The sequence below is a fragment of the Dermochelys coriacea genome, chromosome 1, assembly GCF_009764565.3.
Source record: "Dermochelys coriacea isolate rDerCor1 chromosome 1, rDerCor1.pri.v4, whole genome shotgun sequence".
NCBI classification, from domain to species: Eukaryota; Metazoa; Chordata; order Testudines; family Dermochelyidae; genus Dermochelys; species Dermochelys coriacea.
This window is the reverse complement of record NC_050068.2, coordinates 1,912,805-1,938,146: the sequence shown is the minus strand read 5'-3', so window position 1 is coordinate 1,938,146 and position 25,342 is coordinate 1,912,805. Positions and strand designations below refer to the sequence as shown.

Below are 25,342 nucleotides of genomic sequence, written 5' to 3'. Positions count from 1 at the left end.
CCTCCACTCCCCCGTCACTCTCTGGATCATCTATGTGATGGGTCCCCCCTGGGGTGCCACCTGGAACTGAGGTAGAGCTGAGCCCTCTATCTCACCAATCTGGGTTCCCTCTTGCACTGTAACATTGTGACAAGCTACAAAGCCCTCCAAGATTGCCTCCCACCAACAGCCATGGGCAGGCACCCCCCTCAGATGTGATCATGACTTCTCTGGCCAACCGCTCATGAAACCACAAAGGAGATGCTACAGCCGCAATACTCTCAGCTCCCCAGCCTAAGATCCCAGACCTCTACTGTCCTGCCCTGGTCAAAACCTGACCAGTATGAATTTATTTATCCAGTCCACCACTTCTACAAAGGAAAGTGGACGTCCATCATCTCTCGTGCATGAGCTGAGATTTTTCCCCTTTGCACTTCAAACAACAGAATGTGTAAAGTAAAATAGAAAAAATTTTTTAGCTACAGAAAGGGAGCTTTTAAGTGATTATAGGTGAAAGGAAACAGATCTAGGTAGATTACCATAATAAAAAAAACCAACAATCTTAGCCTAATGTACTAATTAGAGATTGAATCAAGCAGTGTCTGACCTAGTTAGGTTATACAAGTAGGTTATTTTTTTTTCAGGCAGGCTTCTTTCATCCTGCATGGGACCAGCATTTGCCCCCCAGTTCTGTCTTTTTTCTCTGCTACTTTCAGGTATGTTTCTATAGGGAGAACGACAACTCCATTATCATGTTATTTCTCTCTTTTATGTCTTCTTCCAAATTCCTGTAAAGCCCTTTTGCCGTGATGCGAGTCAAACAGTTCCTCTTGTGCAGTGCAGCATGTGACTCTGTGGCCTGAATTAGGATCTTTTGGTAGCAGCATACTAGAAATAATACACTTTTGTACCGGTGACCCCTTTCACACAGCAAGCCTCTGAGTGCAACCCCCTTATAAATTAAAAACACTTTTTAAATATATTTACCATTATAATTACAGGAAGCAAAGTGGGATTTGGGGTGGAGGCTGAAAGCCCACAACCTCCCCATGTAATAACCTTGTTACTCCCCCTCAGGGGGCTCAACCCCCAGTATGAGTACCCCTACTGTTTTGCTATTTCTGAGAGGTTTCTATTGTACACAATTCCTGGGGTAATCCTTGTGCTTGTGTGCATTTCCTCAATAAGCTATTATCATCATTTGGCCCATTTACTGTTGTACCTGAAGGCTGCTTGTGGGTGTTCTCAATCTCACAACATATGTCAGTAGCACATACATAACTAAACATCATAATTTCATATACAATGACAGCACATACAACTTAACAGGGTATGAATGTTAAACAGATTCAGACTTTTAGAATGAAACTTCTCAAGGCATCCTTTGTACACAACATACCATCATTATAAGACAGTGGTGAATATGGGGGTGCCAGGGTGTCACAATCTCCACCTCCCTCCCCTCCCAAAACTTTGCTCCCTCTGCTCCAGGACTGGAATGAGCACCACTGCAGCCTGACAAGGAGCCTACAGTGAGAGCAGCCAAGGTGCAGCACTGGGGCAGACAAGCCAACCCAGAGTGGTGAGGGAAGCCAGGAAGCCGTATAAAAGCAGCTAAGGTTTGGGAGCAGGGCTCTGAGGTGGATGAGTGAGGCTATGCATCATACATCTTGTGTACCCTAAAACTCAGCTATAAAGTCCTGAAGGATGAGACTATTGTGTGGCTTATTTCCTTAACTTTCAGCTTCATTTTGTTCTTCCCCCTGGGAAACTGTAGCTCTTAGATTCATAGATTCATAGATACTAAGGTCAGAAGGGACCATTCTGATCATCTAGTCAGACCTCCTGCACAACGCAGGCCACAGAATCTCACCCACCCACTCCTACGAAAAACCTCACCTATGTCTGAGCTATTGAAGTCCTCAAATCGTGGTTTAAAGACTTCAAGGCGCAGAGAAGCCTCCCTCAGTCAACCATGCCCCATGCTACAGAGGAAGGCGAAAAACCTCCAGGGTCTCTCCAATCTGCCCTGGAGGAAAATTCCTTCCCGACCCCAAATACGGTGATCAGCTAAACCCTGAGCATATGGGCAAGATTCACCAGCCAGATACTACAGAAAATTCTTTCCTGGGTAACTCAGATCCCATCCATCTAATATCCCATCTCAGGGGATTAGGCCTATTTACCCTGAATATTTAGAGATCAATTAATTACCAAAATCCCATTATCCCATCATACCATCTCCTCCATAAACTTATCGAGTAGAATCTTAAAGGCAGATAGATCTTTTGCCCCCACTGCTTCCCTTGGAAGGCTATTCCAAAACTTCACTCCTCTGATGGTTAGAAACCTTCGTCTAATTTCAAGTCTAAACTTCCTTGTGGCCAGTTTATACCCATTTGTTCTTGTGTCCACATTGGTGCTGAGCTTAAATAATTCCTCTCCCTCTCCTGTATTTATCCCTCTGATATATTTATAGAGGGGGAATCATATCTCCCCTCAACCTTCTTTTAGTTAGGCTAAACAAGCCAAGCTCCTTAAGTCTCCTTTCATAAGACAAGTTTTCCATTCCTCGAATCATCCTAATAGCCCTTCTCTGTACCTGCTCCAGTTTGAATTCATCCTCTTTAAACATGGGAGACCAGAACTGCACACAGTATTCTAGGTGAGGTCTCACCAGTGCCTTGTATAACGGTACTAAAACCTCCTTATCCCTACTGGAAATGCCTCTCCTGATGCATCCCAAAACCGCATTCGCTTTTTTTCACAGCTATATCACATTGGCAGCTCATAGTCATCCTATGATCAACCAAAACTCCAAGGTCCTTCTCCTCTTCCGTTACTTCTAATTGATGCGTCCCCAACTTATAACTAAAATTCTTGTTATTAATCCCTAAATGCATAACCTTACACTTCTCACTATTAAATTTCATCCTATTACTATTACTCCAGTTTACAAGGTCGTCCAGATCCTCCTGGATAATATCCCGATCCTTCTCTGAATTGGCAATACCTCCCAGCTTTGTATCATCTGCAAACTTTATTAGCACACTCCCACTTTTGTGCCGAGGTCAGTAATAAAAAGTTTAAATAAGATTGGTCCCAAAACTGATCCCTGAGGAATTCCACTGGTAACCTCCCTTCAACCTGACAGTTCGCCTTTCAGTAGGACCCGTTGCAGTCTCCCCTTTAACCAATTCCTTATCCACCTTTTGATGTTCACATTGATCCCCATCTTTTCCAATTTAACCAATAATTCACTAAGTGGCACAGTATCAAACGTCTTACTGAAATCTAGGTAAATTAGATCCACTGCATTTCCTTTATCTAAAAGATCTGTTACATTCTCAAAGAAGGAGATTAGGTTGGTTTGGCACGATCTACCTTTTGTAAAACCATGTTGTATTTTGTCCCATTTACCATTGACTTCAATGTCCTTAACTAATTTCTCCTTCAAAAATTTTTCCAGGACCTTGCATACTACAGATGTCAAACTAACTGGCCTGTAGTTACCCGGAGCTTTTTTTTTTCCTTTCTTAAAAATAGGAACTATATTAGCAATTCTCCAATCATTCAGTACAACTCCTGAGTTTACAGATTCATTAAAAATTCTTGCTAATGGGCTTGCAATTTCAGGTGCCAATTCCTTTAATATTCTTGGATGAAGGTTATCTGGGCCCCCTGATTTAGTCCCATTAAGCTGTTTGAGTTTCGCTTCTACCTCAGATATGATAATATCTATCTCCATATCCTCATTCCCATTTGTCTTGCTACCATTATCCCTAAGATCCTCTTTAGCCTTATTAAAGACTGAGGCAAATTATTTGTTTAGATATTGGGCCATGCCTAGATTATCTTTAACCTCCACTCCATCCTCAGTGTTTAATGGCCCCACTTCTTCTTTCTTTGTTTTCTTCTTATTTATATGGCTATAGAACCTTTTACTATTGGTTTTAATTCCCTTTGCAAGGTCCATCTCTACTCAACTTTTAGCCTGTCTCACTTTATCCCTACATGTTCTGACCTCAATAAGGTAGCTTTCCTTGCTGATCCCTCCCATCTTCCACTCCCTATATGCTTTCTGCTTCTTCTTAATCACCTCTCTAAGATGCTTGCTCATCCAGCTTGGTCTACAACTGCTGCCTATGAATTTTTTCCCCTTTCTTTGGATACAGGCTTCCGATAGCTTCTGCAGCTTTGATTTAAAGTAATCCCAGGCCTCCTCTACCTTTAGATCCATAAATTCTTCAGTCCAATCCACTTCCCTAACTAATTTCCTTAATTTTTGAAAGTCAGCCCTTTTGAAATCAAAAACTCTAGTTGCAGATTTATTTTTGTTAATCCTTCCATTCAGTTTGAACTGAATTAGCTCATGATCACTTGAGCCAAGATTATCCCCTACAACCATTTCTTCTATGAGGTCCTCACTACTCACCAAAATTAAATCTAAAATGGCATCCCCTCTAGTCGGTTCAGCAACTACTTGATGAAGGAATCCATCAGCTATCGCATCTAGGAAAATCTGAGCCCTATTATTATTACTAGCACTGGTCCTCCAGTCTATATCTGGGAAGTTAAAGTCTCCCATGATCACACAGGTTTCAGAGTAGCAGCCGTGTTAGTCTGTATTCGCAAAAAGAAAAGCAGTACTTGTGGCACCTTAGAGACTAACAAATTTATTAGAGCATAAGCTTTCGTGAGCTACAGCTCACTTCATAGGATGCATTACATGATCACACAGTTTCCATTAGTATTTACTTTATTAAAAACATTAAAAAGGGCTCTATCCATATCCAAATTAGATCCTGGAGGTCTATAGCACACCCCAAGCACTATCGCAGGAGAGGCTCTACTAGTTACCTTCCCCAATGTAATTTTTGCCCAGACGGACTCTGTCATATCCATTGCATCGCTTCTTATTTCTTTGCATTCTACCTCATCATTGATATACAATGCTACTCCACCACCTTTACCTTTATTTCTGTCTTTCCTAAACAGCACATACCCTTCAATACCTGTAAGTCCAGTCATGACTACTATTCCACCATGTTTCTGTTATCCCTATAATATCTGGTTTCACTTCCTGCACCAGTAGCTATAGTTCCTCCATTTTGTTACCTAGGCTCCTCGCATTGGTGTACAAACATCTTAATTTTTGCTGTTTGGCCTCGCTCACATTTTGTAACCTATTAGGCACAGTCATTCTACAGCCAGTATAACCTATTAGACTAGTATCCACACCGCCCTCGCTCCTTATATACATTCTCCTACCCACGGCTGTATCCTTTCTTATTTCCTCTTCTTCCCTCTCAATGCTAAAATCTGGCGTGCAGATTACCTGGACATCTCCCAACCATCTCCCCCAAATTCCTAGTTTAAAGCTCTCTTTATCAGTTGTGCCAGCCTCCATCCTAGAAGTCTATTTCCTTCCCTACTCAGATGAAGTCCATCCCGAGAGAACAGTCCTCTGTCCGTGAATGCCTCCCAGTGGCCATACATCCCAAAGCCCTCCTTATAGCACCACTTCCTAAGCCATCTGTTGACATTCATAATCTTATCACACCTTTGTTGCCCTTCTCTAGGAACAGGCAAGATCCCACTAAAGATCACCTGAGCCTCAATTTCCTTAAGGATCTTCCCCAGCCTAGCATAGTCTCCCTTAATACTTTCTAGCAAGAATCTAGTCGTATCATTTGTTCCCACATGAAGGATAATTAGGGGATTCTTTCCCGCTCCCTTTAGGATCCTTTTCAACCTCAGGTCTACATCCCGTATCTTAGCACCCGGAAGACAGCACACCCTTCTATTCTCTGGATCAGCTCTAGTTACAGGCCTGTCTATTCTTCTCTATAAAGAGTCCCCGATCACATAGACCTGCCTTTTCCTGGTGATGGTGCTATTCTCCAGTCTCTCCCCCGTTCCCTCTGGCTGCAAGTTCTTTCCATTCCTATTTTCCCTTATAATCCTCTTCAACCCATCCTGTATCCTCCTGGGGCTCATATTTGGTGTAGTCTCCCTTGACTCTTCCCCTTTTCCTATAGGACTAGCCTCTCTTCTCTTCTTCCTTGCCCTTCCATCTTCAGCAACTACCTGCTGAGACTTTTCATTTTCCAACTCTACAAACCTGTTCCTAAGCTCTATTTCTCCTTCACTAGCCCGTCTTTTCCTCTGCCTGGTTTTTTGAGTCACATGTTTCCACTGACCCCTTTCCTCACCCAGTCTCCCCTCAAAATTCCCCAGCCCTGCTTCCATCTGTAAGTCTGAGCTTTTCCCTTCAGATACCTCATATCTTTGCTCCATCATCTGCTCAAACCCCTTCCTAAACTCAACCAGACTTTCCACCTGCATCTCCAAACCTCGGATCTTTTCCTCCATCAGCTCTATCAGACGGCATTTCATGCAGAAAAAACTCTTACCAGGTCCCCCCTCCAGGATCATGTACATACCACAGCTTCCACATCCTGTCATCCTCATTGTGTCTTCCACTACAGGAGTCACTCCCGCAGCTGCCTCCGTATCTGTCATCGCCTTCCCACCTAAGTCCTGTTAATCTGGCCAGAGCTCCTGGAGCCACCAGCTGCTCAAGGCACCAAGGAGCCTCTGGAATTTCCTCTGGCCATCAGCCCAGACAAACTGGAGGACCTCCTGTGGATCCAGGTACCTCCCAAGGGTAGAGGAGAAAGTAGCCCAGGAGCAGCTGACCCTAGTCTGGCTGCATGGCTGTCATAAATATAAAGGGAAGGGTAACCACCTTTCTGTGTACAGTGCTATAAAATCCCTCCTGGCCAGAGGCAAAATCCTTTCACCTGTAAAGGGTTAAGAAGCTAAGGTAACCTAACTGGCACCTGACCCAAAATGACCAATGAGGGGACAAGATACTTTCAAATCTGGAGGGGGGGGAGTTTTTGTCTGTCTGTGTCATACCTTTGCCGGGAACAGATCAAGGATGCAAGCTCTCCAACTCCTGTAGAGTTAGTAAGTAATCTAGATAGAAAATGCGCTGTGCTGGAGGGAGTGTGTATTCCTCTGTTTTTGTCTTTGTAACTTAAGGTTTTGCCTAGAGGGATTCTCTGTGTTTTGAATCTGACTGCCTGTAAGATTATCTTCCATTTTGATCTTACAGAATTGTTCTTTTATCTTCTTTTGTTCTTCTAATAAAGTTCTGATTTTTAAGAATTGGATTGGGTTTCTGGATCCTAAAAATCCAAGGGGTTTGTGCTCATCTTGTTTATTCTCAAGCCTCCCCAGGAAAGGGGGTGTGTAGGGCTTGGGGCGATATTTTGGGGGAAGATGTCACCAAGTGGTCTCTTTCCCTGTTCTTTGTTTACATCACTTGGTGGTGGCAGCATACCAGGTTTTTAACCTAAGCTGGTTCCCAACGCAAGAAAGAAATCTGTGCCTTGGGGATGTTTTAATCTAAGCTGGTAAGAATAAGCTTAGGGGGTCTTTCATGCGGGTCCCCACATCTGTACCCTAGAGTTCAGAGTGGGGAGGGAACCTTGACAGTGGCAGACAGAGACCACGATAATGTGTTTTGGCTGGATTCCACGTTGACCCAGTGGAGGAATTCTCTGCCACTCTTAGGGCCCTGAGCTGGAACACGGTGGAAACAGGAGGGCCCATGTTCCCCTAACCATGCCCCCATGGGTGGCACTCCCACCTCTCTAGGCCAAGAAACCCGCAATTCTTGACCATACACTGGAGCTAGGGTGCCTCACCATCTTGCTTCTTGGCCCTGAATATAGTCCTGAGCCATAGACTTTTTGCTGTCCTGCCCTGACTAAGGGCTTGGGAATACTAATTGTTGGTTTGCTGCTCAGCCCTGAGTACAGGCCTAAGCCATAGACTTCTTCCATCATGTAAACAGGAGTGCTGACTCATCACCATGGTGCCTCCTGCTGGTGACTCTGGGAATTAACTCAGTCGCGCTGTGTACTGCCCTATGCAGGTGACGTCTCATGTGCCATCGCTCTGTTGTCTCCACCTTCTCTGGACCCACATCACTCTCTGGGCCACGGCATCCTCTTTAGGACACAGCCCTCCAGCTGTTCCCCCAACTCCATTCTCCCTCTGTTCCTAGAGTATCGGCCATCCTTAATTCAGACCCATGCTGCAGTGACAAGCTTCAGTCCTTTATCTGGCCACTCACTCCAGCATCCAGTGGAGAAAAATGGGGGGGAACCCAGGCCCACCCACTTCTCTGGGCCCCAGCTAAGGGACCCTTGAGGGGCAGCCATTTGCTGCCTTCTTCTACTCCGCTCTACTGCCTACCTTCCTTGGGCCATGTCCCCATAGCCCTTGAACCCACTCAGCCCTTGTGTCAGGGTCAGTAGTGTGGCAGTGGCCAGTCTGGCAGTGGTCAGCCAGCAGTCCTGCCCTGCCCTGCCCAGCCCTGCCCAGCTCTGCCCTGCCCAGGGTGCTGTTAGGCAGTCAGTCCCTGTGCTAGGAGCCTCCCTTGCTGGTCAGGGAGAGACTGATCTCTCCTCTGGTCTGCAGCCTCTTTATCAGGCACAGCCCAGCCCTGATTGGCTGCCCACAGACCCTTTCTAATTGGCTGCCAGTCTGCACAGCCTCTCTGGCCCGTTTTAACCCTCTCTTCTCCAGGGTGGGGCACTGCACCACTACACTGACCCACACTGAGTAACGGCTTGGGGCTAATGACTCTTTTCTGCCCTAATAGACTCTTTCTGCCCTGCTTTGATGCACCTTAACTCACTATCATTTTGCCTGGACTGCTGGCCAGAGCCACAGGCTGTGGGATACCCAGCTAACTCCTAACTGTGGGTGACAACCAGCAACACATTGAAGTGGAGTGGCCTCCCACTGATCTGGGGGGGGAGACCACTGCTAATCCACCATAAGGAATCTTAATAGGGGTGCTGGTCTGTGTAATGTGGTATCTGTAAAAAAAATTATCTGAGGAAGTGGGCTCCAGCCCACAAAGGCTTATGCCCTAATACATTTGTTAGTCTTTAAGGTCCCACAGGACTCCTTGTTGTTTTTGTTAAAAAAAGAGAAAGAAATGATGGGAAAATCTCCTGTAAAATCAGAGGAGTCACTTCAGTCCCCAGCAAAATCATGGAGCAAGTCCTCAAGGAATCCATTTTGAAGCACCTGGAGGAGAGGAAGGGGACCTGGAACAGTCAACATGGATTCACCAAGGGCAAGTCATGCCTGTCCAACCTGATTCCCTTCTATGATGAGATACCTGGCTCTGGGGGCATAGGGAAGGCATTGGACATGATATACCTTGATTTTAGCAAAGCTTTTGATATGGTCTCCCACTGTATTCTTGCCAGCAAGTTAAAAAATATGGATTGCATGAATGGACTAATGGTGAATAGAAAGCTGGCTAGATTGTTGAGCTCAACAGGTAGTGATCAATGGCTGGATGTCTAGTTGGCAGCTGCTATCAAGCAGAGCGCTCCAGGGATCAGTCCTGGGGTCAGTTTTGTTCAACATCTCCATTAATGACCTGGATGATGCGATGGATTGCACCGTCAGCAAGTTCGCAGATGACACTAAGCTGGGGGGAGAGGTAGATACGCTGGAAGGTAGGGATAGGGTCCAGAGTGACCTAGACAATTTGGAGAGTTGGGCCAAAAGAAATCTGATGAGGTTCAACAAGGAGAAGTGCAGAGTCCTGCACTTAAATGGAATAATCCCACTCACTGCTACAAGCTGGGGACCAACTGGCTAAGTGGCAGTTCTGCAGAAAAGGACCTGGGGCTTACAGTGGACAATAATCTGGATATGAGTCAACAGTGTACCCTTGTTGCCAAGAAGGCTAATGTCTGATTGGACTGCATACATAGAAGCATTGCCAGCTGATTGAGGGAAATGATTATTCCCCTCTATTTGGCACTGGTGAGGCCACATCTGGAGTTGCATCCAGTTTTCCCCCGCCTCCTCCCACCTGGAGAAAGGATGTGGACAAATTTTAGAGAGTCCAGCAGTGGGCAATGGAAATGATTAGGGAGTTTTGGCACATGACTTACAAGGAGATGCTGAGGAAACTGGTCTTATTTAGTCTGCAGAAGAGAAGTGTGAAAGGGGGCTTGATAGCAGCCTTCAACTACCTGAAGAGGGGTTCCAAAGAGGATGGAGCTTGGCTGTTCTCAGTGGCAGCAGATGACAGAACAAGGAGCAATGGTCTCAAGTTGCAGTGGGGGAGGTTTAGGTTGGATATTAGGAAAAAAATTTTCACTAGGAGGGTGGTGAAGCACTGGAATGGGTTCCCTAGGGAGGTGGTGGAATCTCCTTCCTTAGATGTGTTTAAAGTCAGGTTTGACAAAGCCCTGGCTAGGATGATTTAGTTGGGGATTGGTCCTGCTTTGAGCAGGGGGTTGGACTAGATGACGTCCTGAGGTCCCTTCCAACCCTGATATTCTATGATTCTTTGGAGTTTAGGAGTTCACGGCTCACATGTGAGGGGTCTCACAACCTCCAGCTAGTTCTGGAAACCTCAGATTCATCTTGAGAAGATGGAGCAGGCTCAGTCTCCCTCTTTCTGCCTTCCTTATGCACCCCACCCAATGAACAGTTCCTGCCAGAGCTGGAGTCCATTTCCCTCTTGATGTGACAGAGAGTCCATGATTATGGAGGGGAGTCGGGACTCCTGAGTTCTGTGTGTCATCCTGCCATCAATCTCTGTGTGGCCTTCACCAATTTCTGTCTCACTGTGCCTCTGTTTATCTATCTGAATAATGGGGATACATTCATAGAGACTTTCCTTTGTTAGGTGTTTTTATTAATCCTTCAAAGAAAGGTGCTGCACAGTATGATGATCGTTACTGATGTGAATTACTGATGTCTTATCTCTTAGCAAAAGTCCTGTGTGTTGGCAGAAAGTGTTTGTGTCTCCTCTCACTCATGTGTCTCCAGATCTGTTTGTCTACTATCTACCCATCCCTCCTGGCAATCTACAGGGTATCATACCCTATGGGGATGTAGGTGTTATCCCTAATTTTCTTTCTAACCAATTATACTTTTTAAATATACACAACTACACAGAGCAGCCAATTCCTCTGTGACTCAGTGGAGAGCCCAAGAGTTCTCATCTCCCTTTGGAAAGATCCCGTAATTACTGTTTACTCCGAAAGCTGGAAAAATGACACAGAAGTGCAGACTGGCTTTTCTCCAGTCTGCTTATATTAAGCTGCCGCTTCTCTGGAGAGGCTGAGTGAACCCCATTGGGATTGCACAGAGCTATATTAGAAACAGTGCACACCCGTGTGTCGGATCTCAACGTGGGATGTTGCTGGAGATGCTGGGGTGAGAGAGGTGTGGGACACACCTACTTGAGAGGGATTCCCAGGGAAAACACTTCTGTCTCAGAATTCACAGGTACCATCTCTTCTGAAGCATTCACCTGCTCCACAACGCAGTGCAGTGTCGGCGTCATGGGATACAGTGTAAGTCTGGGTTCCTTTTCACTCTGCACAGCCATTAAACATCCCAGGGCCCTAGCCACAGGGATAAGTTTGCTCCAATATCACTGGCCAAAATGTACTTCTTTTCTTTGCATCCCTGCCCATCCCGACTGACGCCCTTCAGTGAGGAGGTGGCTGTATTTCAGTTGTAGAGGGGATCATTCAAGGTGAAAGATGATAGAAGTAGAATACAAGGCCAAATTCTGAGGCCAAGGCCCATAGTTCACTCAGGCGCCACTATGGCAAAACTCCCCTGGATAAGAACTGAGTAAAAGACCTGAGAAGCCAGGCCATTAAATTTCACCCAGTTACCCCTGTATTGAGCCCCTTAACTTGTGTGTCACCAAGGCCTGGTTCACACCAGGATTTTACATTTTAGAATCATAGAAACACAGCGATCGGCGGTACCACAAGGGTCAGCTAGTCTGACCCCTTGCCAAGATGCAGGAGGTATTCAGTCTAATCCATCCCAGGCAATGGCTGTCCCTCCACCTTTTGAATATATCCAGCAAAGGAGCTTCCATAACCTGCTGACTCGTCTGTTCCATTGTCCACCTGTTTTTACAGTAAGGAGGCTTTTCCTGAATTTTAATCTAAATCTGCTATGCTGTAGTTTGAACCCATTGCCTCTTGTCCTGTGCTCTGCAGCAAGAAAGAACAACTTTCCTCCACCTTTTTTATAGTAGCCTTTCAAATATTCATAGATTCATAGATACTAAGGTCAGAAGGGACCATTCTGATCATCTAGTCCGACCTCCTGCACAGCGCAGGCCACAGAATCTCACCCACCCATTCCTGCGAAAAACCTCACCTATGTCTGAGCTATTGAAGTCCTTAAATCATGGTTTAAAGACTTCAAGGAGCAGAGAAGCCTCCCTCAAGTGACCCGTGCCCCATGCTACAGAGGAAGGCGAAAAACCTCCAGGGCCTCTCCAATCTGCCCTGGAGGAAAATTCCTTCCCGACCCCAACTATGGCGATCAGCTAAACCCTGAGCATATGGGCAAGATTCACCAGCCAGCTACTACAGAAAATTCTTTTCTGGGTAACTCAGATCCCACCCGTCTAATATCCCATCACAGGGGATTAGGCTTATTTACCCTGAATATTTAAATATATGAAGATGGCTGTCATGCCCCCCTTCAATCTCCTCTTTTCCGTACTAAACACACCCGGTTCTTCAGCTTATTTATACAGCTTTCATTCCAGCCCTTGGAACATCTTTGTGCCTTCCCTCTGGATCCTTTCCTGTTTCCCTACATCCTTCTATACAGTCATGATCAAAATTGGACACAATGCTCCAACTGAGGTCTAACCAGCATCAAGAAGAGCAGTGCTATCACCTACTGTTACGTGCATTCTAAGCCTCTGCTAATACAACTTAACATTGCTCTTTATTGAAACAGCAAAACACAACTCCACACCCCTAAGACATTAAGCTAGATCAACCTAACCCTGGTATAGACAGCATGAGGTAGAGGGAGAAATTCTTCCACTGAACTAGCTACCACCTGCTTTTGTAGCATTTTAAGCGTAGATGAGCCCTCAAGCAGATCTTCCAGAAAACCATCCACTCTGAGTTGCAGACATGCGAAGTTGGAGTTGAAGAATCCACCATTTCTCTTTGCAGGGTTAACCAGTGGTTAATCTCCCTCAGTGCTAAACAGTTGGCCCTTATTTCCAACTGGAATTTGTCTCACTTCAGCTTCCAGCCATTGGACCTTCCTCTGCCTTTCTCTCTGTCTGGCATTTTCTCCCAACTCAAATCATTTTTGTGGTCTTTTCTGTACCATCTCCAATTTTTCAACATCCCTTTTGAAATGAGGACCCCAGAACTGGACACAGTTGGTTACACCAGTACCATTTTTTTTCCCACCAAATGCATCTGATGAAGTGAGCTGTAGCTCATGAAAGCTTATGCTCAAATAAATTTGTTAGTCTCTAAGGTGCCACAAGTACTCCTTTTCTTTTTGTGAATATAGACTAACACGGCTGCTACTCTGAAACCTGTCATTTGCAGAGGTGAAATCCTTCTCCTTCTTCAACTCACCGCTCCCCTGTTTATGCATCCAAGGATTGCATCAGCCCTTTTGGCCACAGCATCACAGTGGGAGCTCACGATGAGTTGGGTGTCCACAGTGACACCTCAATCCATTTCAGGGTCCCTGCATTCCATAATACAGAGCCCTAGTCTAAGGATCAAGCTGGTATTCCCCCATCCAAGATGATAACTTTGCATTTGAGTGTATTAAAACATTTTATTTTGCGTGGGCCCAGCTCACCAAATGCGATCAATCAATATGCCTGCCCTGGCCTCCTTATTGTAACCCTCTGCCAATGTTTGAGTGGTGTACAAAATTTATCTGCAGTGATTTTCTATTTGCTTCCAGATTATTGATGGAAATATTGAATAGCATCCAGCCTAGAACTGATTCCTACAGAAGCCTACTAGATACTCCCCCATTCCCTGACAATGTTCAATTCGCAACTGGCTTCTGAGATGTGACATTTAGCTAGTGTTTAGTCCATTTTACATGTGCTCTGCTGATATTGTAGAGTGTTTATTTGTTTATATGAATATTTTCCCCTACTAAATCTAATGTCTCAGAGAAATTAAGGTTCAGTGCATCTGCACATTCCCTTGATCAACCAAACATGTACTCTCATTAAATAAGAAATTGGCATTATTTGCAAAACCTGTTTTCCCTAAACTGTGTTGTTGACTGGCATTAATTATATTCCTAGACATTTTTTTTTGCAATAATCTCATACCATCTTTTTCATTGTTTTCTAACCTTGTGAAATCTTTTTATTTTGAAAGCCCCTGTATTTGCCTCCTTTTTGAGGCAGGACGGGGCTCTGCTTTTGCCTACTGTGTACTAGTTCCGAATGAGATTTGTGGTTTATCAGTCGCTCTGTAACTCTGGCGTTTGTAACTATAAGGTTCGACTGTAGATACTGTTTAACCCCGTACTTGACTACTAATGGTCCAGAAAGTGTTTCATCACTTGAGGTGATATGAGTACATCACACTGCTTCTTTCCAAATGCAGAACAAAACTATTTCTTGAACACATCTGCCGTTTCGGCAACATTAAAAGTTTTCTCTCCCCTTCTAGGAACTCACTTAAAATATTTTCGAGGATTTCTTATTTGCTTAATATATTTAATAACCTTTAACTTCCCTGATCATTTTCAAAACTTCCAATTTGTATTGCTTGATATCTATTTTGCTTTTCTCCCATATGTTATATGTTGCTTTCCCCTGCCAAATTGCTGCCTTCACTTTGCCACTGAAGTGGGTATTAGGCAAAGTTGTTCGCTTTCCTTGACTATGGAATCGTGACTCTTTAAGCTATCAAAAATCCTTGTTCAAGAACTCCCAATTTCCATTCCCATTTTTCTCTCCAACTTTTTCTCCCAATCAGTTTTTCTGATAATTTGCCTCAGCTTTGGGAATTAGCCCTTTTGACACACTAAGTGTCTATAGATATCACTGGTTGGGGACTCCTCTCTGTTCCTCAATTTGAATGTAATGTAATCAGTTCCATTCTTGATTTTCCTTTCCTCAATCATATGCCCCCTTGTTTGTGTCTTCTCTAAACAGTCCCAGACTTTTCAGTCACTCTGCATATGGCAGCCTCACCTATTCTCAAAGCCTATCTCAGAATTCCCCTTTTTATCTGCTCTATCCTTTACAGAAACAGGGTGACCAAAATGGAGTGTGTGTCAACAGCAGATTATTCTCCAACCCTTTCCTTATGCATCCAAACATTGTCTTTGTTTTGACTACTTCTGCAAACGAGCTGGTGTTTCCATTGAATTGCTATTAGTGATGAGAAGGTCTTTTCCCTGAGGTGTATTTCCTGCTAGAGCCTATTAAGGATTCCCACACCATGATGTTTACAAATTATTGACACAGGGAGCCCCATTGGCATTAGTACAGTCAGTTGTTTATAATTCATTTCTCTGAATAATGAAAATGACATTTTCAGTGTGTGAAGAGCCACCAATCTGCTTCATCCATGAGAACAGTCTCCAGTAGCGCGTAAACGGTCTGATATTCACATTGTCTCTCCATCCAGGCAGTTGCACTCCTACCATAGACCCTGGGCATATACAGAAAGTCAGGGGAAGATACGGTACAAATAAGAGACACTATTCTACCTCAGAGTTGGACAATTTCTCCCCTGCTCCATGTCAGACTCCAACACAACCAAATTCACCAACCCCTCCATCTTCATCCTGCTGGGCATTCCTGGCCTTGAGGTGGCCCACGTCTGGATCTCCATCGCCTTCTGTGCTATGTACGTCATAGTCATCTTGGGGAACTTCACCATCCTCTTCATCGTGAAGAGAGAGCCGAGCCTCCACGAGCCCATGTACTATTTCCTCTGCATGCTGGCCATTACTGACCTGGTCCTCGCCACGTCCACCATGCCGAAAATTCTGGCAATCTTCTGGTTCAATTCTGGGGAGATAGTATTCAGTGCCTGCCTCACCAGCTGTACTTTATTCACTGCTTCTCAGCGATTGAGTCTGGAATCTTCGTGGCCATGGCTTTGGATCGCTACGTGGCCATCTGCCATCCCCTGAGACATTCCACCATCCTGACAAACCGCGTGGTGGCCAAGATTGTCCTGGCCATGGTGCTGCGTGGCATCATGGTCGCACTGCCCTATCCCTTCCTGGCAAAGTGGTGGCCATATTGCAGAACCAACATCATCCCCCATACACACTGTGAGCACATGTATGTGGTGAAGCTGGCCTGTGCTGACATCCGCATCAGTATTTACTATGGCCTCTTTGTGGTATTCTCTGTGATTGGACTGGATGTGTCTTTTATTGCTGTGTCCTACACACAGATCCTCAGGGCCATCTTCAGTCTCCCCACCAAGGATGCCCGGCTCAAGACTTTTGGGACCTGTGGCTCCCACCTCTGTGTCATCTTAGCCTTTTACATCCCAACTCTCTTCTCTTCCCTCACATCCCGATTTGGGCATGATTTACCCCTTTATTTCCTAGTTTTTATTGCCAACGTGTACCTCCTTGTGCCCCCCATGCTAAACCCCATCATCTACGGGGTGAGGACCAAACAGATCCGGGACAGGCTTCTCCGGCTCTTTACTTATAAAGGGACTAAAGTTTTCTCCTGGTGCTCGAGACCTGAGACCAAGATCCAGGCAGACAAGGCTAGTGACATGGTGCTGGGCCCTCTTCCCTGAATCACTTACTGGACAGTCAAAAAGACATTAAACCCTTTCCTGCCTTACTGTGCTTTCTCAGCATGACATACTATGGAATTTAATGTATGTACAACTCACTAACACATAGGGTTCCCACCTTTCTAATCGTATATCTAATTGTAATTGGACTCCTGTTACACCTGGGCACCTGCCCCTTGCCCCACCTTTCCCCCCAATCCCCCCCGCTGCTCCACATCTTCCATCAAGGCTCCACCCACTTCTGGACCTTTCCCCACAAAGGCTCTGCCCCTGTTTCTCACTCCCCTCCACTCCCCCGTCACTCTCTGGATCATCTATGTGATGGGTCCCCCCTGGGGTGCCACCTGGAACTGAGGTAGAGCTCAGCCCTCTATCTCACCAATCTGGGTTCCCTCTTGCACTGTAACATTGTGACAAGCTACAAAGCCCTCCAAGATTGCCTCCCACCAACAGCCATGGGCAGGCACCCCCCTCAGATGTGATCATGACTGCTCTGGCCAACCGCTCACGAAACCACGAAGGAGAAGCTACAGCCACAATACTCCCAGCTCCCCGGCCTAAGACCCCAGACCTCTACTGTCCTGCCCTGGTCAAAACCTGTCCAGTATGAATTTATTACCCTGTCTGCCACTTCTACAAAGGAAAGTAGACGTCCACCAACTCTTGTGCATGAGCTCAGATTTTTCCCCTTTGGACTTCAAACAACATGGTGTGTTAGGTAAAATAGAAAATAGGTTAGGCTTACATCGTTCCTACCTTGGACCAGAATTTGTCCCCCAGTTCTATCTTTTTCCTCTGGTACTTTCAGTTGTGTTGTCACAGGGAGAATAACAACTCCATCATCATGTTATTTCTCCCTTTTGTGTCTTCTTACAAATTGCTGGAAATTCATTTTGTTGTGACCTGAGTCAAACAGTTCCCATTGTGCAGTCCAGCATGTGACTCTGCGGCCCGAATTAGGGTCTTTTGGTAGCAGCATACTAGAAATAATAAACTTTTGTACTGGTGACCCCTTTCACACAGCAAGCCTCTCAATGTGGCCCCCTTATAAATTAAAACACTTTTTAATATATTTACCATTGGAAATGCTGGGGGGAAAGTGCGGTTTTGGGTGGAGGCTGACAGTCCACAACCCCCCAAGTAATAACCATCTGACCCCCTCAGGGGTCCCATCCCCCAGTTTGAGTACCCCTCGTGTAGTGCTATTTATACCTGAAGGCTGCTTGTGGGTGTCCTCAATCTCACAACATACGTTAGTAGCACATACATAGCTAAACGTCATATCTTCATATACAATGACAGCACATACAACTTAACAGGGTATTAATGTTAAACAGATTCAGACTTTTAGAATGAAACCTCTCAAGGCATCCTTTGTACACAACATACCATCATTATAAGACAGTGGTGAATATGGGGGTGCCAGGGTGTCACAATCTCCACCTCCCTCCCCCCCCAAAGCTTTGCTCCCTCTGCTCCAGGACTGGAATGGGCACCACTGCAGCCTGACAAGGAGCCGACTGTGAGAGCAGCCAAGATGCAGCACTGGGGCCGACAAGACAACCCAGAGTGGTGAGGGAAGCCAGGAAGCCGTATAAAAGCAGCTAAGGTTTGGGAGCAGGGCTCTGAGTTGATGAGTGAGGCTATTCATCATACATCTTGTGTACCCTAAAACTCAGCTACAAAATCCTGAAGGACGAGACTATTGTGTGGCTTATTTCCTTAATTTTCAGATCCTTTTTGTTCTTCCCTCATGGGAACCTATAGCTCTTTGCCCTGAGACTGGCCCTGGAGGCAGGACAGGGATCAGCTTTGAAACTAGGAGGACAACAGCTGAGAGAGGCAGAAGGATAAATCCCTGCATTAGCTGGGAAGGCAGAATGCTGGGCAGAGGCTGAGGTGGCTGTGGTAGCTCACAGGGAGGGAGATAAGTGGCAAACCTTCAGTTAGCTGGCTATTCACACACTTACACGGCACCTTATCTGGAACTAAAGGTCCCCCATTGCCCAGGGCCTGAAGCTGAACAGTGAAGCTGAGTCTAACATACGCTCTGCAGGATGATTTAGATCACTACATCTAAAAGCTCTTTAGCTAAACTGTTGGCAGCATTATCCCCATGTCATGGATGGGCTCAGTTAAGCAGAGGTAAATTGATTTCCTAAGGCCACACAATGAGTCAGTGGCAGAGCTGAGAATAAGAACCGGAGTCCTGACCCCCCAGCACCATTGCTCTGGCCATGAACTCGGACTCTTTCTCTCATACCAGTACATCGCTAATAACCATAACTTCAGACACAAAGATGATCCATGTCTATAAACAAGATAATCTTACTTAGCAAATAAGAGCTTTCCAATTGGCACCTGCCAGGACTTACTTTGTAGAATACTTGTTGCACGTGAGAACAGTGGTAGCAACAATGATAACAATGGTTATATTGAGTCATACAGCACCACACCATGTTCTCATCCCAAGATGGTGCTATACAGCTGCTAGCCACCTAAAGAAGGGACAATGCCCATGTTGTAGCAGCACAAGCAGCTGGGACACTAGAGCTCCTGGATGATGGGAAGAGCAGATAAAAGCCTGTTTTGCTCCAGGGAGCCTGCTCCTTGTATAGAGAAAGGAGGAAAGAGTTATTTAAAAGTGAGAGATGGGTGTCCGTGAACTTGGCTATTTCCTCCAAGGATTTCCAGCCAGCCCCCTTGTCTTTGAACAACCTTAGCTTGTGTTTGACTAAAGCATCTTCCAGAAAGTCATCCAGGGCTAGATCCACAAACACAATTAGACACCACTGCCTTTCTCAAACCCCGCCTCATCTGCTGTCTGACCCTGCAAGAGCCTCGGGTTCTTCCAGGAGCATGCACAAGTAACCTGAAGGCTGACACTGCTCCACAGCTAATGAGAGGCTTAGAGTCTTCACTCAGGCCTGAATTCTGGAGGGATTATCCAATGAGGTGTTTCCCTGCCCATCTCCCCAGCAGGCCTGATTTGTTAGGGGTTCTCAGACTACGCCTCCTGGATAGGGCCTTGCAGGTTGGGAGGGTTTGTAGTGTGTGTGGGTGGGTGGGTGTGTAAAGCAGTTTAGGGCCCTCACCTGGAATGTGGGAGACCCAGATTCAAATCCCTGCTCCATGAAGGTTTATTTGTGCAAGAGCTCCAGCTAGAGAGACTGAAAACCCCACCCAGAATCACCATTTGCCTGGTGCTCTGGACATTTGTGTGGGACGTGGGAGAGCTGTATTTAAATCCCTACTCCTACTTAGGTAGAGCAGAGATTTTTGGATCTGGGTCTCCCTCGTCTCTCTCGGGTCTATCACAGGAAAGTGCTGACCTGTCCTAGATACCTGGATCCAGGAGAGGGCTCACAGCTGACAATCTCACTTGGAAGTAGCCACCCCTCTCCAGCCCACCATTTGGGCTCTCATAATATTCTCAGCTATACCTTAACCAATCATTTTACTGAAATTTACCTAACCAACCCTAACATGATCAGCTAACCAATTATAGCCTACCACTTTAATTGGTTTACACCCAGCAAAATTAATTATACAACAGACAGAAACAATCACAGAACCAGACAGAGATCAGACAGACAAACAATAGGGAAGTGTGGACAATAATGACAAAACAAAAAAGAAATGACGGTTTCAGAACCATATCTATTGATAGGTGATGTTGTTACCAAACATTAAGCTATCAGACTAAGTTTTATTTAAATCTTCTAGGTTCTTCCCTTTCTCTGGAGGTGATAGGTTGGATCACCTTTTTAATGACCCAAAATTGCCTTATTTCAATGTGACTGGAGAGGATGTGACTGTAGGCTTCCCAGCTTATGTCTGTTCCTGCTGTTTAGCCAAAGGCCTTGGTCTAAGAACAAGGCGTTTGACTGTCATAGTAAGAAAAATCCTATAAACAGGCACACAGTGATTTTGATTCTTGTTTTATACCTCTATAACTAGCTAAGTGATAAGAATACACCTACATTCTTAAAGTATGGGCCTTTTCAGACAGGCCTGAATAACTATATCCTAACACAGACATTGTAAATGTTGCTTTTGTCTAAACCAGATTAGCTTATTAGTAAAATGGAAAGAGATAAGCAAAGTTACAGTGCTACTGAGCATGGTGGGAATGTAACATATGAGCGCACATTTGAAGACTGCCTCAACTCCTTATCTCGAAGCAAGGTCGAGCAACCAGTCAGAAGGGGTAAAGTGGGATTGGGGGGAAAAGGAAAAACACTAAAAGACCAGAGAAATGCCTGCCTCTCCTTGTAGTACAACTTCACTCCTTACCCCTCTCATGGGGTACAAAAGGGGTGGGAATGAAGACCCCAGACTGAAGACCCCCCAGAATGGAACTTGACCATAAGTTGTCAGGGGTCGGACCGTGGGTGTGCATTCCTGTTATAATTGCTGAGGAAGGGGGAGTGGGAACATTGGAAAAACATGGCTCTGTGGCATCACAGTTTGGGACACAAGTCTGCTGGAAGCTAATCCCAATAAACATCATATTGTCTGCATTTTGGACTTGTGGTCTTTTGCTTTCTGCGTAACAAGAATCAGGGGAGAGGGTGAAGGGAAAGCCCTCTAATAGCGGGGTTTGGATGACCAGGAGAACCGCATGGTGACTTACATGCCTGGCACAAAGATTGCAGATCTCTTGAGACATCTAGACAGATGTCTGTTTAGTGCTGGGGAGGAGCTGGTGGTTGTGGTACATGTAGGTACTGATGACATAGGGAAGGATAGAAGAGAGGTCAAATTGAAGCTGCTAGGTAAGAGATTTAAGTCCAGGACCTCCATGGTACCATTCTCTGAAATGCTTCCACTTCCACTCACAATGCCAGTTAGACAGACAGAACTGCAGGGTCTCAATACGTGGATGAGACAAGGGAGGAGGGGTTTAGATTTATTAGGAACTGGGAAACCTTTTGGGAAAGGAGGAGCCTATAGAGGAAGGATGGGCTCCACCTAAACCAGAATGGAACCAGATTGATGGCTCTTAAAATTTACAAGGCTATAGGGTGGTTTTAGACTAAGAGCTGGGGGAAGGCCGAGAAGTGTGGAGGAGCACGTGATTCAGACTGAGATATCCCTTATCGGTGGATCTATTCTGTCTTAGTAAGTTGAAGAGGATGGAAACTGATAAAATATGGGTAGGATCAGTTGAGAAACAGTCAAATGAAAAAGAGTCCCATTCAATCACATCACGTAATGGCAGATAGTTAAAAAGGGACAATTTTTAAAGTGCTTATATACCGATGCTAGAATTCTAAATAATAAAATAGGTGAATTAAAGTGCCTTGTATGAAATGAGGGTGCTGATATAAAAGGCACCAGAGAAACTTGGTGGAATGAGGATAATCAATGGGACTCAGTAATACCAGAATACAAAATACATTGGAAGGACAGAACAGGTTGTGCTGGTGGGGGAGTGGCACTATATCTGATAGAAAGCAGAGAATCAAATGAAATAAAATCTTAAATGAACAAAACTGTACCATAGAATCCTTATTGTTAATATTTTCATGCTCAAATAAGAAGAACATAGCTGTTAGGCTCGAGTTAAAAATTCAGTTAGCAGCTGAGGCAGGAACCCACATAACTAACAAGCAGGCATACCAGAGGTCCAAGGACAATGGCAGCTGTAAACACTTGATAACTTAAATGGTCTGATGTCCGCCCAGTAACTTGGCCTCTCAGTAAGGAAGAACAGTACAAATCCTCCACAGCCCTCCGGATGTCTGTGAACATTCACCACTACCCCCACCCCACCCCTTCGCCTTAAGGGCAGTCATAGATAATTGATGTAATCAGGATGGTTTCTAGGAGTATGTTCTGCTCCTGTCATTATCATGTTAAGTGTTCTCTCTCTCTCTGAAACAGTGTTTGTCTCTGTAAGTACAAGATAAACAAAAATGGATTGATAAGAAAATGTATATAATTGGTCACTTTAACACTATACATTTGAAGCTGTTTATCATTCTTTCCGGTGCCCTGAATAACCCTTTTCAGTATTGTCTGTGCTGCCTGATTCTTGGGGAAAAGAATCCCCTTGCTTAACATAGCAGTAAAGATAAATTACCAGCCACCTGACCAGGGTGGTGATAGTGACTGTGAAATGCTCAGGAATATTAGAGAGGCTATAAACATTTTAAAAACTCAGTAATAATGCTGGGTTTCAATTATCCCCATATTGACGAGTTTCATGTCACCTCAGGACGGGATGCAGCGATAAAGTTTCTTGACACCTTAAATGACAGCTTCTTGGAGCAGCTATTCCTGGAACTCACAAGAAGAGAGGCAATTCTTAATGTAGTTCTAAGTGGAGCACGGGATCTGGTCCAAAAGAAGAATATAGCTGAACCAAATGTTAATAGTGACCATAATTTAATTCAAATTAAGATCCCTGTGGTGGGGAAAACACCACAGCAGGCCAAGAAGGGAGCTTTTAATTTTACAAACGGGAACTACAGGACAATGAGGAAGTTAGTTAAATAGAAATTAAAAAGGTACAGTGTTAAAAGTGAAATTTCTGCAGGCTGCACTGAATCTTTTCAAAGACACTATATAAACTACAGGACAAGTGGGAGTCAAGTCTCCACATTGTGGTTGCTCACAACAATCCCGAACTGTCACTTTACACTATACAGCCAGAACAAGGCAGTCCTGAGAGAGTAACACATAGGAACCAGCTAAAATGGACTTTTATTCTGACCAGGGCTCATAGGAGACATAGAGCAGCCTGTCCTGAGGAGACTGAGATCAATGCAGGAAACCCAAACTCTGATGAAAATGGACCGGTCCCTCAAATTGACCTGGTGTTAACTAGGGACAGGGTAAAATATGGATAAAGTGCCACTAGATTAAGAATGCTCTAGGGAAATATCAGGGGAGTAGTGCCTGTTACATTTAGAGATTATTCTGTGATTGGTTCTATGCAGTGCTTTAATTAATATTGTTGTGTATAATATACAGAAGTGTACATGGGATATTACAATATGAAATGTTCTTTTATTAATTGAGTATCGATTTATATAACATGATGCTAGTAAATCCTGTTAATATGGGGCCCTGATGTGTTGGTGTGAACATTGTGGCTGTTTCAAAACTTTAGCAAGGGGGGATGTAAGGAGACTGTTGGCCCAGTAGCAGGTTGGGACTTACTGCCACGGTGCCTCCTGCTGGTTGCTCCTGGGAATTAGCTCAGTCCAGTCCTGGAGCGCCCTTTGCAGGTGGTGTCCCGTCCGTTGTCTGCTCTGCTCTGCTTTCTGGGACCCTTGTTGCTCCCCAGCTTGCAGCATCCTCTTCTGGACACAGCCCTCCGGCTGTTTCCCATCTCGCTTCTCCCCTCACTGAAGCCCCATGCTGCAGTGACAAGCTGCAGTCCTTTATCTGGCCACTCCCTCCAGCATCCAGTGGGGAAAAGAGGGGGAACCCAGGCCCACCCACTTCTCTGGCTCTGGATAAGTGACTCTTGAATAGAAGCCAGTTGCTGACTTCTTCCACTCCACTCTACTGCCTGCCTTCCCTGGTCCAATTCCCCGTAGCCCTTGCACCCACTCAGCCCTTGTGTCAGGGTCAGCAGTCTGGCTGTGGTCAGCCAGCAGTCCTGCTACCCTGCCCAGCACTACTCTGTCCAGGGTACTGTTAGGAAGTCAGTCCCTCTGCTAGGTACCGGTCCCCCTCCTTTGCTGGTCAGGGAGATACTGATCTCTCCTCTGGTCAGCAGCCCTTTTATAAGGCATAGCTCAGCCCTGTTTGGCTGCCCACAGGCCCTTTCTAATTGGCTGCAAGTCTGCACAGCCTCTCTGGTCAATTTTAACCCTCTCTTCTCCAGGGTGGGGCAGCCGCCCCATTACACTGACCCACACTCAGTAAAGGCTTGGCTCTAATGAAAGACTGTTTGCTGCTGAGCCCTGAATACAGGCTGAGCCATAGACTCTTTGCTGCCCTGCCTTGATGCAGGCTAAAGACCTTAAATCATGATCATTTTGCCTGGACTGCTGGCCCGAGCCACAGGCTGTGGGATACACAGCTAACTCCGAACTGTGGGTGAAACCCAGCAGTGCAGTGAAGTGGAGTGGCCTCCCACTGATGCATGGGGAGGGACCACTGCTAATCCACCATAAGGAATCTTAATAGGGGTGTTGGTCTGAATAATGTGGAATCTGTAAAAAAAAAAAATCTGAGGAAGTGGGCTCCAGTCCACAAAAGCTTATGCCCAAATAAATGTGTTAGTTTGTAAGATGCCACAGGAGTCCTCATTGTTTTTTGGCATGAAAAAAGATATGCTGGGAAAATCTCCTCTAAAAAAAGAATAGTCACTTCAGTCCCTGGCAAAATCCTCAAGCAAGTCTTCAAGGAATCCATTCTGAAGCACTTGGAGGACAGGAAGGTGATCTGGAACAGTCAACATGGATTCAACAAGGGCAAGTCATGCCTGACCAGCCTGATTGCGTTCTATGATGAGATACCTGTGTGACAGGTTGGATCACAGAAAACCTCTTGGGAACTGCCAACTGATGTCCTGAGATTACTTCTAACCCATTTTCTCTGCCAGCTTGGGACTCCAGAACCCTGCCTGGGTTGAGCGAGACACGCTTGCCTGCTGCAAACCCAGACCCAGGTCTGAACAACGTCTCACAAAAGCTGCAGGTTTAACTGAAAACAGTTTAAGAAGTGTTCCTGTCTCCAACACCCAA

At 45.4% G+C, this 25,342-nt stretch overlaps 1 protein-coding gene across 1 annotated transcript; it reads left to right on the top strand.

Annotated features, from left to right (window-relative positions):
- The first annotated feature begins 15,606 nt into the window (after positions 1–15,606).
- Positions 15,607–21,917, top strand: LOC119842348 (olfactory receptor 52R1-like). The gene is given in 3 exon segments (XM_038370349.2): positions 15,607–15,907; positions 15,910–16,534; positions 21,802–21,917. Coding segments are annotated over 3 exon segments (987 nt in total). The 3' UTR covers positions 21,863–21,917.
- Positions 21,918–25,342: the final 3,425 nt, after the last annotated feature.